This window comes from Fopius arisanus, unplaced genomic scaffold, assembly GCF_000806365.1.
Source record: "Fopius arisanus strain USDA-PBARC FA_bdor unplaced genomic scaffold, ASM80636v1 scaffold00020, whole genome shotgun sequence".
NCBI lineage: Eukaryota > Metazoa > Arthropoda > Insecta > Hymenoptera > Braconidae > Fopius > Fopius arisanus.
Genome location: NW_011887759.1, coordinates 1,290,227 through 1,305,742, shown reverse-complemented (window position 1 = coordinate 1,305,742; position 15,516 = coordinate 1,290,227). Strand labels below are relative to the sequence as shown.

Here is a 15,516-nt window from a genome sequence, read left to right as displayed (position 1 = left end):
TTTAGTCTCTATTTAGATTCAACGGAATTCAGAAGAATGCCGATGAAGCGGTTCAATAGTCGATTTATTTTCCATAAACGCCAATTTTTTATTGGAATTCCCGGTGATAAAATGAATTTATTGAAAAAAGCTTTCATCTAGGCAGCAGTTTTGCATTTAGAAAACGCTGGAAAGATACGATACGGTGTTTAATACGTGAATGTTTTTTTTTCTTTTTCAGGGGGTCTGAAGCACGGAAACGGTGGTATCCCGAGTGCAAGCAGTTCTAGAAGTACGAGCCCAAGTCAACAACATTCACCGCAGGGTCTCTCCTTCATCCCTCAACCGCGAACCCAGGGTAATACCAACAGACAGCCCCCAGCGACAACACCAAGGTAAATAATCTAACTCCACCAATTATGTCAAAACAAAGTATCAAAGAATGGCTTGCGAAGGATGATAATGACTCGTATTTATTTTCCAACCAGCCCGAGAGCTTCGACAGTTGGTCGGCCAGGTGGTGGTCTTCGTGCACCCCAGCCATCCCCTTACACTGCTGCACCACCCCCTCAGCAGCAAAACAAGAACTCAGTCCTCGACAAGTTCAAACTCTTCAACAATAAAGATAAAAATCAGGACCGAGGGAAAGCGTCGTCCGGTGTATCAAAACGCACATCGAGTTCTTCTGGTTTTTCATCAGCTCGTTCTGAACATTCTGATAGCTCGACGTCCCTCTGTGATCAAGGGAAAGCCGTGGAATCGCCAAAGACACGAGCCCTAAAATCAAAACTTCAGACGAAACCGACAAAACAATCGAGTCCTAAATCTGGCCGAAAAGATCAGACGAAGGCTCAGAGTAAGATTGCGAGGAACAAAGGACCCGAGAAAACACCCTACACTCTCCCAGTGGAGGAGCCAAAATCCAGTAAAATAGCGATTGGTCCAAAAATATCAGAGAAGAAACCAAGCAATCTCGAGGCTATAAAACATTCGACAAATCCTCAAAAGCAAAATTCTGTTCTTCTTCCCCCTGGCCATCAGAAACCAGTAATCCAAGATCAGAAGATAGTGACTAGTGCAAAAAGTAATGACCAAAAATCTATACAAAGGCCGAAGATGGAATTACCTGGTAAGACACCAGATCCAAAGATTCAGAATGTTAAAGTACCACCCAACGGTCTCCACAAAGATGTGATAGCTGCCAAAGGTCTTCCAGGGTGCAACGGATTGATTAAGCTACCGAATTTGAGCCCAACTCAGGAAAATCCACCGAGCATAGACAAAACAATGAGCATGAATCAGGTCAACACCAATCACAACGAAGCAAAGTGTAATAATGAGGTTCAAAAAGTCAAGGATTTGGAGAGTGATCTGAATAACATGAAGAGCACATTGGAGGAACTCGAAGAAGACACTAAGCCATACGATAATCATATCAGGAGTGACCGGAGTCCAAACGAGAATAACTTAAACTCGAGGAATCACCAGTCTTCCATTGAAAATATTCATATCAACGATAATGACAATAGTCAATGCAATCTCGATGGATCAACTGGGCTGAATAAACATCAGTCCCCTATGAATCCACCGTGTCCATTACCAGGGCCTAATGGCACCGCTCAAACAGCACCTGGTGTCAGCCCAGGCTCTAGCATTCCAAAGCCAACAGCACTTGTCAAAGGTACGACAAAACCACCGAAAGAAATCAATCCCCTGAGCATACCAACAGCCGCTAAATTGAAGGGCGATGTGTTACACAGAAAATTGGATCCAAATACAGTGGCAATGGTGTCACCAATGCCAAGCATATCAGATCTCATGTCTGAGAGTTCACATAGTAACTCAAACAGCACGGGCCAGAGTAATTCGAGTGACAGCAGTGTTATATATAGACCCAGCAGTGAGAGCGGAAGCGAGATTAAAACTATACCCAATAGGAAAATCGATACCACCTTCGAGCAGATGGAGAAGGTATTTATTAATGAGTTTTCCAATTCTCAATTAAAAATATTCCACAAAATTTATATTGGTGGCGAGGATAGTTGGCTTTATCTGTGGATGAAGATGTTATTCAATTATAGATCTGGGAGTACATTGTTTATGGGCCAAATGATGGTGTAATTAATAGGATTATTTATAGAGTACTTGGACTGAGGGAATTTTTAGAGGGTATTACGATGAACAAGTCTGATAGCAGTAAAACAGTAAAAAAAACTTGCCAAGTTGAGATTTTATGAAGAATATTCAAGTACACAGTGGAATATATAAGGGGCTCATTAAAGCGTCGAGGATACTAGTAATTAATACATACGGCTTTGTCAAAATCACCATTAAAGCAAAATCGATGAGATGGATTGAGGTCGTTCCGTTAAGCCATGTAATTGGATTACTGATCTGGCGTATAATTGCAATAGTACATATAATGTCGTATCAATTACCATGACTAATCTTCATTAGAATGCATAGTAGTCTCTTTGGCGCTAACAAATCACAACTCTGGTCTCTATTAGAATGGCATTGATAATCCTGAATATTCATGTCGCAAGATTGGTGAGTGCAGCAGGGTCAGTGTAACTTTCTACTGCATTACAAACTATAATACATGGTGAACGAATCCACAACAGTATTAGATTTGAATTATAGATAGAATGGAATAGGCTAGGGGCGAAATAATGAAAAGAGACTAGTCGGTTCTCTTCGTCTTTTTCGCTTTCGAATCTTCTAATATGCAATTTCACTCAATCGATGAATGAAATGTGGAGATTCGCTGAGAAATCAATCCCTGTAATTTTAGATAATTAAAATATATTGAAGGATCGTTAGAATCAGTTGGTGGGATTGGATAGTTTTTTTTTTTCAATCAAGCTGAGCGATATCAGAGAAATCTCTCAATTTCTTTTGCCTCAATTTCCCTCAGGTTTTGGCTGAGAGCTGTGGTGGCGGTACCGTTCCTGAAGACGAGGCAGAAATGAACGTAAAACCAATGCAACCACTTTTACGTGGTTACACACCGAGTGCACGATGTCTGCAAACATTACCATCACGTACCACTGGTAGACAGTACACGATACTACACTCGTCGTCGCATCATCACGTTGCCCAGGATTACTCGGACATTGACATTGCATCAGGTTATTTAAGCGATGGCGAAGTGCTGAGGGGCGGTGGAATTAATGTTGGCAGCCGGGCATTATCGGATTTGTGCGATGGTTATATGTCCGAGGGCGGTGCATCACTCTACGCAAGGCGAATCAATCCGTCTTATGGGCATGACCATGACAAGTAAGTGGATATCTCAGTAGTTAATGAGAATTCCGGGGAGTGGGCTTTCGGGTAAAAATGAGAGAGACGATAATCCACGTATCATAACTTCTCTTATTATGGAAGAAATCAACATTTTTTGGAGCTACTGACAGAAAATGCTTTCGTGGAGAATCGTTAAGTGAAGGACGGGGTGATGTCGGTACTTTCGAAGTTAAGAAATCTAATTTTCTCAATGGTCAGGGTCTTCACTTATCCTCCGTTTTATCCTGAATTTTTATGTATTTCGTTATTCAAGATACGCGACTGCGTATCGGTTATATTATACAGTTGGAGAACTGCTTAATATAATTCAAACAATTCAATTTATCATTCAAAATTTAACGTGATCGGTTGATGATCGGTTGCAATTGCAATAAATTGGTGCAATATCAAGTACAAGATGCGGTGTTCCCCTAACAGACGTCATGATCAGTACTAATGGAGATGAATATAAATGTAGTTCTGCATAAACAAAAGGATGAAGCTCTCTCCTGAGCTCGCGGTCGTTGGCACGACAAATAGCATTTCACCATAGCTGAATTATTGATTAAATAATCAGTGTGGTAATGATGATGATAGCCTCGTTGATTATTCCACCAGTTAACCGTAACGCTCCACCCTGATTGGTCAAAGAATATTTTCCCGAAAATTGATATTCCGGGTATGCAGCACTGTCTATTATAACGTTCGCGAGACATTCCCCAAATATACAACGGACTCTTGGCAATGATGAATGGTTTACCCGGGCGTAAATTCACCGTCTTATTTCTCATCCTTTCCGTCTCAAGAATTTCCTCTAGGCAAATGCCAACATCGCGTTCACGCATTTGTCTCGGGAAAATACACGTGTTGGTGTTGAGACGTGCTTTATAAATATGTGTCCATGTGCCTCACAAATACAAACAGTGTTTAATTAGAGGATATTTGTGAGGGTTATTTCAACGTTGAAGCTCTCACTCCTGGAAAAGTTGATACTCGAGTGGCACTCACTCAGAGGACTCGTCGACCAGTATTTCTGCTCCGGCATCTCGGGATTAATTTGATCGAATCAACGTATACACTGGCAAAAGCCTCTGGTATGTATACCACGAATACTGTGGTTGTGTCCGAGAGTTGTTGTAATTGCCTTGAGGCTGCACCTGTGAATATCTCAGTTGTTTGTGATAATATTCTGAGGGTGGATAATCAAACGACTGAGTGGAAGATTGATGCCTTCTGAGATGCCTAATTTCAGGCAAATTGTATGGTGGAAGAGCGTTCAGGTTCTGGAATTTCAAAGCCATCAGCACTGATAGATATCATCAAAAGTTATCAGTCCACCAACAACTGCCAAATTGTCATGTGTAACATGGAAAATTGGATTGAAATACAGTTGACATGGTGTTGCAATGGCGAGAGCACTGTTGAATCATACAGGTCTCACAATTGATCAATTCATATCGGTTCTTCACATAATATCCAACTCTTCAACCCTAGAAGAATAAATTTGTATCGCATCCTTCGAGATTGCGAGAATAACGATATCAGATGTACCGAGAGATATGTGCGGCATCTTTTGCAATTCCCGTGTTATTCAAACGTCACACTGTATTCGTATTCATGCGCATCGTGCACCCCATGCACATATCTTCTCTCCGATATCTCTCGTCCGGGTAAACTCAATTTCTTTTATCTGCATCGCGATTGTCATCCCCACTCTACCCATTTAATCCAAAATTATACAATAATCTTTCATGGACAAATAAACCTCCAGATAACTCCTGAAATTAATTTGCAAGTCAATTACCGCTATTTGCATACTTTTGTCCACTCAAAACAAATGAAGATAAGTCTATTTAGTTGCCGCTTCTGCATTTGCAAGTAACGAAACGAGTACAACAAAATCTTCCTCCCATTCCAGTTCTCTATTCATTTCTCCATGGTCCTCCCTATAGAATTAAGTTGTAGATACGTCGTTGAACGAGCATTTAAACATTTGCAGTAGAAAATAAATTCACATTTATTTACATAGAAACTTCACCGATAATACTGTTCGATTTTTCTTCTCAATTCAATTGTCGTCGAACTCATCTCACTGCATTTCACTGGAATTTCCAGATAGTGTCCTCTAAAATAGGATAATCTCGATTAGTCTCAGCTGAGTGAGTTTGAATTCTCCTCGTTTCTACGCTCGAGAAAGCCCGCAAGACCCAAATACTCACACCCCAGTGTTACCCACCCTAATCGCGATATTCCGTATTGACATTCACTCCTTTCTTCCATCTTCCTCGAATTTTCTTTTACAGGGCTGCGCATCATCGGTTTCAAAAGCCCTCGGGCGTTGTTTTCACAAGCGCTTGAGATCTCCACCCCCTTTAAACTCAATCGACCCTGCGGCCGCATATCATTTGCCCTGAAACCCGATTCGCTTTTTTTTGCGAAATTCAATATACTCCCTGCTAACAATTTATTGTACGTGGCTTTAGTCCTGGATCTTCAGTGCTATCGAGAATCCTTCTCAAGTATATGTCCATATTCCTGCGATTATTTCTCCGGTTCTATATGATGGAGATAAAAAGCCCCTAGATCCAGGAAAATTCTCTCTTCATTGTAATAGAATAAATAATGTTAGAAGACTTTAAAAGCTTATTCTCACTGTCAAATGTTTCACAGACAATTGCCACTTCATCAAGTTCTTACATCTGAAGAGAGAATTTATACGTTTTATTACATATCAAAAAGTGTTTGAAGTGGTTTACCTCTTTACCTTTGAATTTTGAATTATTGGAGAATTGGTCGAATGCGTTGATAAGAATGAGAATTCGCTGGGTCGGAATTCATCGCACGTGATAAGAGGCTGGCGTATCTACTCATCCCGATCTATGACACAACTCAGGGAGTCTCGGGAAAGCTCTCGTCTTTGGCCTCCATTGGAGGATAACATTATCACTCCACCTAACTGATTCACCTGTTCTCCGCGATAAGCCGAGAGTAAACGAGCTCCATTTGTTCCCGTTCTCCGGTTTAATTTATCTGGATGATATTTCTCCCTCCGAGAAATCCTCCGAACAAACTCCAATTAAATTCACTCCCGTTCTTAGGACAAGTTTTTCTGAAGACACTCCTTTCGGAGTTGCGGAGAAAAAATAATTAATTCCATTTTTCTTATTCTTCCTGAAAAACCATTTTCCGATAAATATTTTGAGGAAAATGATAGCGTTTCATTTGAGATGACATTGAGAATTCGTTTTAATTGTTTTGATAAGTCTCTGAAAGCAAGAGAAAATCTAGACTGTGCAATCCTCTCCCCACCGCATTAACAAAAACATGGTACACCCCCGCCAACACCAGTATTATCCCAAAAAATCGAATATTTATGTATCGACCAAGTTTGCCCGCTGAATAATGCATCAGGGATTGTTTGTTATTCAAGCCTCTCATGATTCCGCAAAAATTTTTCCCAACTTTTCGTGTACACAAAAAGCGAGAGGAAAAAATCTATTGACCATGAAGTCTCCATGGAGTCACGCATCCTCAGCGGCTTCTGCTTGGCATTAGTGTCATGACTCTACTGAAAATTTATCGACAGATTGTCCATACCCTTAACATTCATCAAACGTCAAAGACGAGACGTCTATTTTTTATGAATTATATTTGATGAGGACGGGGTGACGCATTCGATCATTCAAATTCATAATATTCATTCCTCGGCCTGGGGAATGTTCAATGGCACAATTTTAACACGTAGATCGAATAAATATGGAAAAAAGTCGAATTTCATCATTTTTTTCTTCAGTCATCAGAGAGAGCATTTAATCTGCACAAGTGAAATCTCAGATTTATCTCAAGTGAATTCAATTATTCCTTTGATATTCCATCAGTTAATATTCAGGATGGCTTTATTTAGTGCCAAGAAATATATTGGGATTGAAATGAAATATGAAATATGATACAGGAATGCAATATTCAATTGGGATATTACGAATAGATGTGAATATTCTTGGGACAAACCAAATTTTTGTCTTCGGTTCATTAAACAATTTTTAAAAATGATTGTTTTTTGAAAATATCAATTTGACATTCAATTCAATCATAATTCAATGATTTCGAAGAAATTGGGGCATCGACAGTCCTAATTGCTCCTAGACACGAATTGAAATGAAAGCATGCCCATATTGTTCCGCAATCCCTTAAATTTATTTGTGAGGAATAATAATTTTTATTTTCGATGTGGATGGAAAAGTGGAGAATCGGCTGTGACCCCCGCGAGATGCCGCCACAATGTTGGATTTTCAACGTTGAGCATCTCGAAAGCCCACGCTTGCGTGCTAAGGTCGATCGATTGTACCTTAGGCATATCCTGCGATCTCGTGGTACAACATAAGGGCTGAAGGGGGCGCCGGGGCGAATTTGTTTCAGTGTTGCTCGTACGTTTGAGTACTGCAGAGAGAGCAGTGCTCGAAAAGCTAGCAGAACAGACCTGCCACAGGAACAAGGGAGTAACGATAGGGTTGAGGGTTGAGGGTTGACTATTTCATTAATTTCCTTTCAAGTGGGAGTGGATGAGAAAGAAGCTTAAAGTTTTGTGCAAGGGATCGTCTGAGGGTGCGGAACTGCCGGTGAAGACCTTAGATCGAATTGGCTAGTAATTTTTTCGGGGATAGTGCTGTCCAGCTATCGTAAATAGTTGAGGATCCGGTGGTTGTTGTGATGTGAGTGGTTGTACGATGAGGCGAGGCCCCAGGACCACTTTGATGGAGTCATGACGATGTTACATATATAATGCATTATCCTTCAATAATGTAAACCGCAGAGCCAGTGTTACCCCTAATCCTGAAGGTAACCCCATCAAATCCCAGATATAAATTCAAATACCAATTATTGCAATGTTTGACATCTCAATTACTGAATTCGTTGGTCTTAGTTGACGAATTGTGATTAGCTAGAGTTGATGTTGTCGATGTTACACAAATGTTTGAGTAGGAATGTAGTGAACGAATAGAGACATGAGAACAGCAGGAACAGACAGGTAAAAGGGGGGGTAGATGGTTTAGGATTATTAGATAATCCATTATTCGTGGGTTATGCAAGCTACGGAATCTCAGACATTCGCTCCAGTAGAAATGACTTGAGCGGTTGACAATTTTGCTACTGAGTTAATGTTATTCACATCGGCTGGTGATTAATTAGAGTTAATGTTGTTGATGTTGTACGAAAATTTGGGTAGAACTCCAGTGGATAGGGATATGGGAGGCGAAGGGAGAAGGAAACCGGTGATACGATAGTATCGAGCCGTAGTATCGAGCGGAGAATTAAAATTCTCCCCAATTGCCGACAATTTGAAAATCCTGGAATGCCTCCCTTCGGGGCTGGCCTGGTGATGTGTTGGCCCCAGGGCGAGTCACCCTCTTTTGAAATTACCACCAGCCGGTCCGAGGCATGACACAAAGCCCGTCGCGTCGAAAATTGGTATTACCTAAAACCGCCTCTGGGCACGATGTATACACAGAGAGACAACACTTGGTTTGTTCTCTATCTGTTGTGTCAAAATCCACACCTTTATTTCATCCGGGGGATATAAAGCCCATTTTATTTGTCACATTTTCCGAATTAATTGCATCCTGAGCGTTTCACCCTCAAGTTCACTCGGGATTCAATTAAATCACCACGACAATGTCCTTGAATTTTAACTAGGTGGGCTGTGAATTAGGGGACGACCCATTGACGCTCGGGGTAATAACGTGTGTGATATTATGAGTTTCTTGTCTGGTTGGTTAACAGGTACGTAGGCGGATCCAGACGAGAATTAACGGGGGTGAAGGAGCTGGTAAACACAAGACGATCACAGAAGAATAGACATCTATCGTCTAGTTTGACCAGGGATGGAAATCAGGCCAGTGGACTCTTAGGCAGTTGCAGTGGTGGCAGTGACGCACTGGCTGAACTTACTATTGAGGACCTGGCAGCCATACCCACTGGCAATCACTCAACTCATCATTCAGGTCATCCTTCCCATCATAAGGTTAGTCAATTTACTACATTTTATTAGCTAATATGTTTCCCCAACGTTTTTCCCTCGTTCTGTATTTTTCGTTCGTCTCTTCACCTCACCAATTGAGGATAACAGCGGAGGGATTTATTTTGCATACGATCAATAACGTAGCATTACTGCTAAGTAAATTTAGAAGAAAATCAAATTATGCATTCGGTACCAATAATGAATTTAGAATGATCAAGTAACTCCCAAAGGGTGATTTTTATGAACATTGAACTATCACAATGATCATAAGAGAACCTTTTTCCGTCTGGTCAGATTTGAACTGCCTTCACTTTGTAGAAGTACTTCATACAATCCACAATACGATTCACACCTTTTATCGCTCAAGTTTTACGGTTTCTTTGAGACAGCGAAGCCTTACAGGAGAAAGATAACATTTTATTGGAAGCATCACCTAGCTTGTACGTGAAAAAATGAAACGTGAGAGTTGAAAGGCGTTGAATAAAGGCTGTGGTTGCGCTATTAGAAAATTACTCTTGAGAATTGACGCAGAAGATTAAGATAATAGGGACAAGTACAAAAAAAATGTACCTCCATTTGTTGCTGGAAATTCCATAAGTTATTGATTAGAGAAGCAAAACGTGAAGAGAATATCCCTGAATTCATTGCGAAATTGTTCATCAGCCCGTCAATTACTCTAAATCCTCATGGTTTAGAGTCTCCCATCAATAGTGAAATATAACAAGAAAATTTAATAACTCCCACACCAGTATTTCACTGTCCCATTCATCGATCCAATCAACTTTTCTTTCTCCCAGCAGTCGCGTCGTTTTTTTAATAATCCAGACTCCAGACTCTATAATGCAAGCGATTATTCCTCGGTTCTTCTCACTGAAAAAAAAGAAACAATGAAAAGCCCCGTCTGTAGGCGCACTACAGCCCTCTTTATTTTTTTCTCTCATCGTTCCTTGAATCCTCAGTGTAAACCCCGTGTCAGCTGTTGCATCGTGCAGCTGCCTTCGATGCAGGATATCGCACCGAGAGACTCTTGCATATACAATGTAAATATCCATGTCGAAGTGCACGCGCGTGACGTAATATTAAATAAAGCCCAGTCAATACATCAATGGCGAGATTTTCTTTGTCGTCGTTTTGAAGGTTTTCTACCGGCACTTTTCCGCGCATCTTCACCTCCGTTCTTGGGTCTAATAGCAGATTTTTTCATTGAAACGGGTAGAAATATTCGGAATAAAAAATTACGAAACTTCCCTCGGGAGTTCGCGGATTATGGATTACGGGGGTGATTAAAAAAATTAACGTGCTGGTAATTTTTCGTCGAATTAATTACGGATTAAGACAAAAATTACAAAAAATTAGAAAAATCAAATTTTTCTTCAAAAAGTCTTGGGAAACTTCTCTGTGTTCTTATTTATCATTTTCATTCTTCGATAGTCCAATTACTCATGCCCAATTTGAGAATTTCCATATTGAATTAGCATTTCACCACACCGTCAGCGGCCCTCCCTTAACTATCAGCGATTAAACTTTTAAAATAGAGTTAACGTCAAGAAGAGATGTCAACAGTCAAGAGCTCATTAGTAATATAGCCAAGTTTTATTCTGCAATAGGATGCAGAGCGGAGGAACGAGACACTTGTGAAGCCTGCGGGTTTCATTAACAAGAGTTCCTCTTTTGAATCACTCATCCCGTCTGCCATCAATTCCGCTTATTTTTCTTCCCTCCTTTGCTTCCAACATTCGAGGGCTATTTACCGGGGAGTAATGTACGATATTACCTCGCACGTACGTGCAACACGGCAAGAATATTCTTCAATTGCGAATAAACTACTTTTTTCCGGATCAGCATTATAGAATTTTGTATATTGAAGAGAAGATTCATAAATTCACGGTTTTTTATTTGAATTCATTCGATATTATTCGTGTAGCGAGCGTTAAATTATTATTGCAATGTACTCCCAGTTGAGAAAAGCGTTCCTGAGATAGGCGAAAAATCGATAATTTTTTATGGCAATTATCATATCATTGGAGTTTCATCGGCAACAAAACGATTCTTCCGTTGCACGCGATAGCTTTATACCTCGAGGGGCTTCAGGCTTTGTGTTATTCTCAAATGCCCCTAACGATTCCAAAAGTTCGCACAGTTCCACCACACGTTACGTTACTGTAGTCTAATGTCGTATAGGTGAAAATGACGTTGAAGATTGGAAGAAAGAACCTGCCGAGTATAAATGAGTTATGCACTCGGGTCACGTCAGGTCGTGGAGTCTAAAATCGATAGATGCATGGATAAATAATAAGTATTTCGCATTCCTATTCCGTTGTATAGGAAAAAGAAGCTATTCTGTGTAGGTAGGGATAAGGGAGTTCGACGTGCAGGAAGAGTAATTCATCAATTCCAATATTTTATCGTCATCCTTCAAAATCCCGCATGTATTCGTTGCTTTGTGAATTTTTCAATTTTATAGACTGCATTCATCTTGCCGGATAAAATCTGTTATGGAACTATAAAGAAGATTTATGACAGTGGAAAAATTAAATCGGAAGGAAATAACATCCAGTCGGAGGATGAATACAAAATTTTCAGGATTAATATATTACTACAATTTTTCAATGAATCAAATTTTTACTAAACTATCTTAGTAAATTGAAAGCTCATGGACAGTTGGCTTGTTCGAACGCAAATAATAGGGAATTACAATTTTTTTTCTCTTCTTTTTTTACCCTTAATCGAATTCTAAGATATTTTCCAAACAATTACTGCAATTGTTTTTATTTTTTCCTGACTTTATGAGCGTTTTTTTACATGTCTGAGACACACCTTAACTCGTATAGAACCGCATGAAGACAGTAACATTATAGGAAACCTTCGCTTTCCGTTCTTTACACACCTCTCGACTTAACCCTGAGGGGTTGCATTCAACCGGACGCGAGGGATGGAATAATCCACTCTGGATAATCCCTCCGCTTCTTTGTCCATCCGGAGAATGTAATATTTCGAATTTCTCCGTTTCCACATTTCATTACGAGTCAAAGGGTCACCCGGAAATACCGAATGTTTACACGGAAATTCAATGATTCAATTTATTTGCTTCCCCTCAAATATTTCAGCCCTCAAATATTTTCCATTGCATCAGTCCGGTAATCCCTAGCTGTGGAATCAGATTCCATCCGAGTTCTCATCCATTAATTGTTATTTGAATTATTTTCCTCGTTGAATAGTCGGTAGAAATACTGAAAGCTGAAGGACTTTTGTTAGTATAGATTTGTAGATTTATTTACTACTATTAAATTAACTCGGCAAAAGTAATTTTGTTTTCTCAATGGATATGTAATTTAGAAAAAAATATGTTCTCCCGAATTTAATACCGGTTACTGGGAAAAGTGAGGGTGGACAACCGGTGAGTTGTGAATTGAGTCTATTGAGTCTATTGCAGTAGTCGTTGGTTAACGTTGGTGGGGTAAAGTATAATATGGCAACCCCTCTGCGTGTCCTGAAAAGTGTGTGTTCAGTGGCGAGGGGTAGAATATTCGTTGTCTCACCCTCTAATTCTCCCTGGCGAAATGACGAAAAAAAAGGGAAAACTGTGAGAGACAGTACGTGACACGCGCGCGTTGAGTTCGCGGAAAAGTCGACCTAAATATTTAACAACACACTTGAACCGTGCCTTTTCACATCGCCTCATTTTCTTAATTATTCTCAAGTGCTCCTCGTCTTTTTTCACTGGGGCAACTAAAATAGACAAAGCACTCTCCGCGGTTTTACCTCCTTCTAGATTTTTTTTTTGCGGAGAAAATATGAATTTCCCGAACGAGCACTGGGAAAACTCAGGGTAGAAAGGGTCGTTGCCCTCGACTTCCGCTTAACTCCGGGTGTACTCCCTCCAATTTCCCGATTACGCGCCCTCATGCAATCGATATACTTCTTCTCTAGTACAGCACGTGTATGGATAGCATTGAAACGACAATTCCAATCCTCTGAATGATAAAAAATCCGGTTTCAACAATGCCGATGGCAAGAGAAATGAAATAATGGGAGAAATAACAAGGGGGAATATACACTTATTGGGCTTTTCCATGAACTTTTTCATAACTGCTATGAAAACCCTTTTTAGTCGGCAGTTGGTGGACGAAAATTTAACAAATGCTCAAAGCCAAATATTTTTCCTATTGAAACTTTTTCCTGAAGATTGAAATGTCACCGCAAAATTTTCCGGGCAATAATCTTTGTCATTTCTATAAATTCCAAATCATTGCCGAAAACTCATTTCGACCGTAAATAATGGATTTCAGTCAAAGGAAAATTCAGATAGCAAATTTGGTAATTTACGTGTTAATAACTTGATTACTCGATTCCTTATGTCGATTTCGATGTCCTTAAATGAAAAATCACTTTTTTTCAAGACTAAAACCTACTAAGACTAAAAAGGGATCTCTCCGGTGAAACCCGCCCCAAAATACTACATTCAAAGTCATGATAAAAAATCAACCAAGAAAAACATGGTTTAGACTGTGAAATGAGCTTATTTTAACGGCTAATCTGGGCCCACACTGGGGAGCCCACCCGAGACAAGTTTATTGTTTCTCTCTTGCCCATGCCCTCTTTTGGAGTCCCAAAAAAACCAAATGAAGAATTTGTTTTTTCTTTTCGTTGTTTCGCAATGAAGCTGGAGACGTTTTCTTTGTTACTCTCTTTTTAAATTTCGCCCCTAAGAAATTCGAGTGTTTGTAAATGTTTTTTTTTTCTCGTGGTTGTCCGAATGGCCTCGGATTTCGACCCCAGTGAGTCACTGCGCAGGAGAAAAAGTCGGCACACCCAACCCTCGATCTGGTATACGCACCCTTATGTGCTTTTCCCATCTGAATCATGACGTGGGGGGACTGGTGTGCCCTCGTGCTCGACAATCGATAGTCATCCCGTGGAACGAGTCCTTGACCCAGGTCGACTTCTCCTAGGTGTACCACAACTTGGGATCGTTTGATTCAATTAGAGAAATAGCAATTAAATAATCAACAGCTAATTTGTTAAATTACTGCTGGATACAGTGGTTTAGGGCTATTTTTAACTATCAACTTTCTCACAGTATGAAAACATCGTGTTATGCAGGAAAAGAGTTATTAATAACTGGGAGAGGAATGTCTGCGGGAAACTAATCGTTCAGTCAAGTATTTGATAATAGGTAGTTATTTTCGAGAGTTCAAGGGGCTGAATATATTAACACAGTGTTTTATATATTTTTCAACCAATAGAACCAATTCGATAAAAAAGAATATTCAGTTTTCTGTGGTTATCTCTAAATTTTATGGATAAACAACAATTTCGCTGTCTTAGATGTGCCGATGTTACTGACTTTGTAAGAGGTGGTATGCCCATTATTTTTTTTCTTTAATTACACGAGAAACTATGAAAAACAACTTATAATGTTTACTCCCGCCCCTTTTACCGACGAAGGTCTTTTCTATAGCACGTAGGAACGCAATTTGTTAGGATGAAATTGAAGAATGATAAATGAGGAATGTGGATAAACGATGAGGATGAGGAATGTTATAAGTAAATGAAAAATAATTTTGCAGAGGGTGCCAGGTGGTGGGAGTGTGGTGGTGGGGGGTGGCGTGAACAGTGGATCGGCCACCCCCCAAGGTACACAGGCAAACAACCTAGTTTACCGTGTCGTCAGCTCGAGGCACCCTGGACACCATCCCCACGTGAAAAAATCAGACAGTTCTCAGCAGACAGAGAGCACAGCGTTCAAGCAGCAACAGCCCAGCAACAACTGCACCTCCTCGAATAGCAGCAACAGCCAACAATGGAAGAAATATATCGAGGCTGGAGCCGCAAGGGAACGAGACAAGGAAACAACACCATCCAGTCCTAGTCCCTCTCGACGATCTCAGGTAAACCAATGCATCCATACATTATCGATTTTAATCTTGAACAAGAACTCGGTTCGCCACGTTGGAGGTTTTCTGCAATTTTCATTAACGGTCGCATGTCAATTCCTTGGATTTTCTGTAGGAGAAACACAGGAAGCAGACAATGGCGGAATACGCGAACGGTGAAAAACCTCAAAAAGTTTCGTCCGGTACCTCGACAGGCAGTAGTAGTAACAAGGTCAGGGGTGTGCCTCAGAGCTTTGGGTATGTCAAGAGACACAGTGCTGGAACTTCCCCTAGCCCTAATGGAGTACAGAATGGCAGCAAAGAAGGTACTAGAACTGCACAGGTCAGCGCGGTGCCGAG

At 40.4% G+C, this 15,516-nt stretch overlaps 1 protein-coding gene across 1 annotated transcript in view; it reads left to right on the top strand.

The window, feature by feature from the left end:
* Positions 1-15,516, top strand: part of LOC105264394 (protein sickie) — a gene marked incomplete in the record, with an annotated part of 111,420 nt that overhangs the window by 94,913 nt on the left and 991 nt on the right. The window contains 6 exon segments of the mRNA XM_011301231.1: positions 221-374; positions 468-1,950; positions 2,897-3,261; positions 9,043-9,283; positions 14,851-15,171; positions 15,293-15,510. Of these exon segments, the coding sequence (XP_011299533.1) occupies positions 221-374; positions 468-1,950; positions 2,897-3,261; positions 9,043-9,283; positions 14,851-15,171; positions 15,293-15,510 (2,782 nt within the window).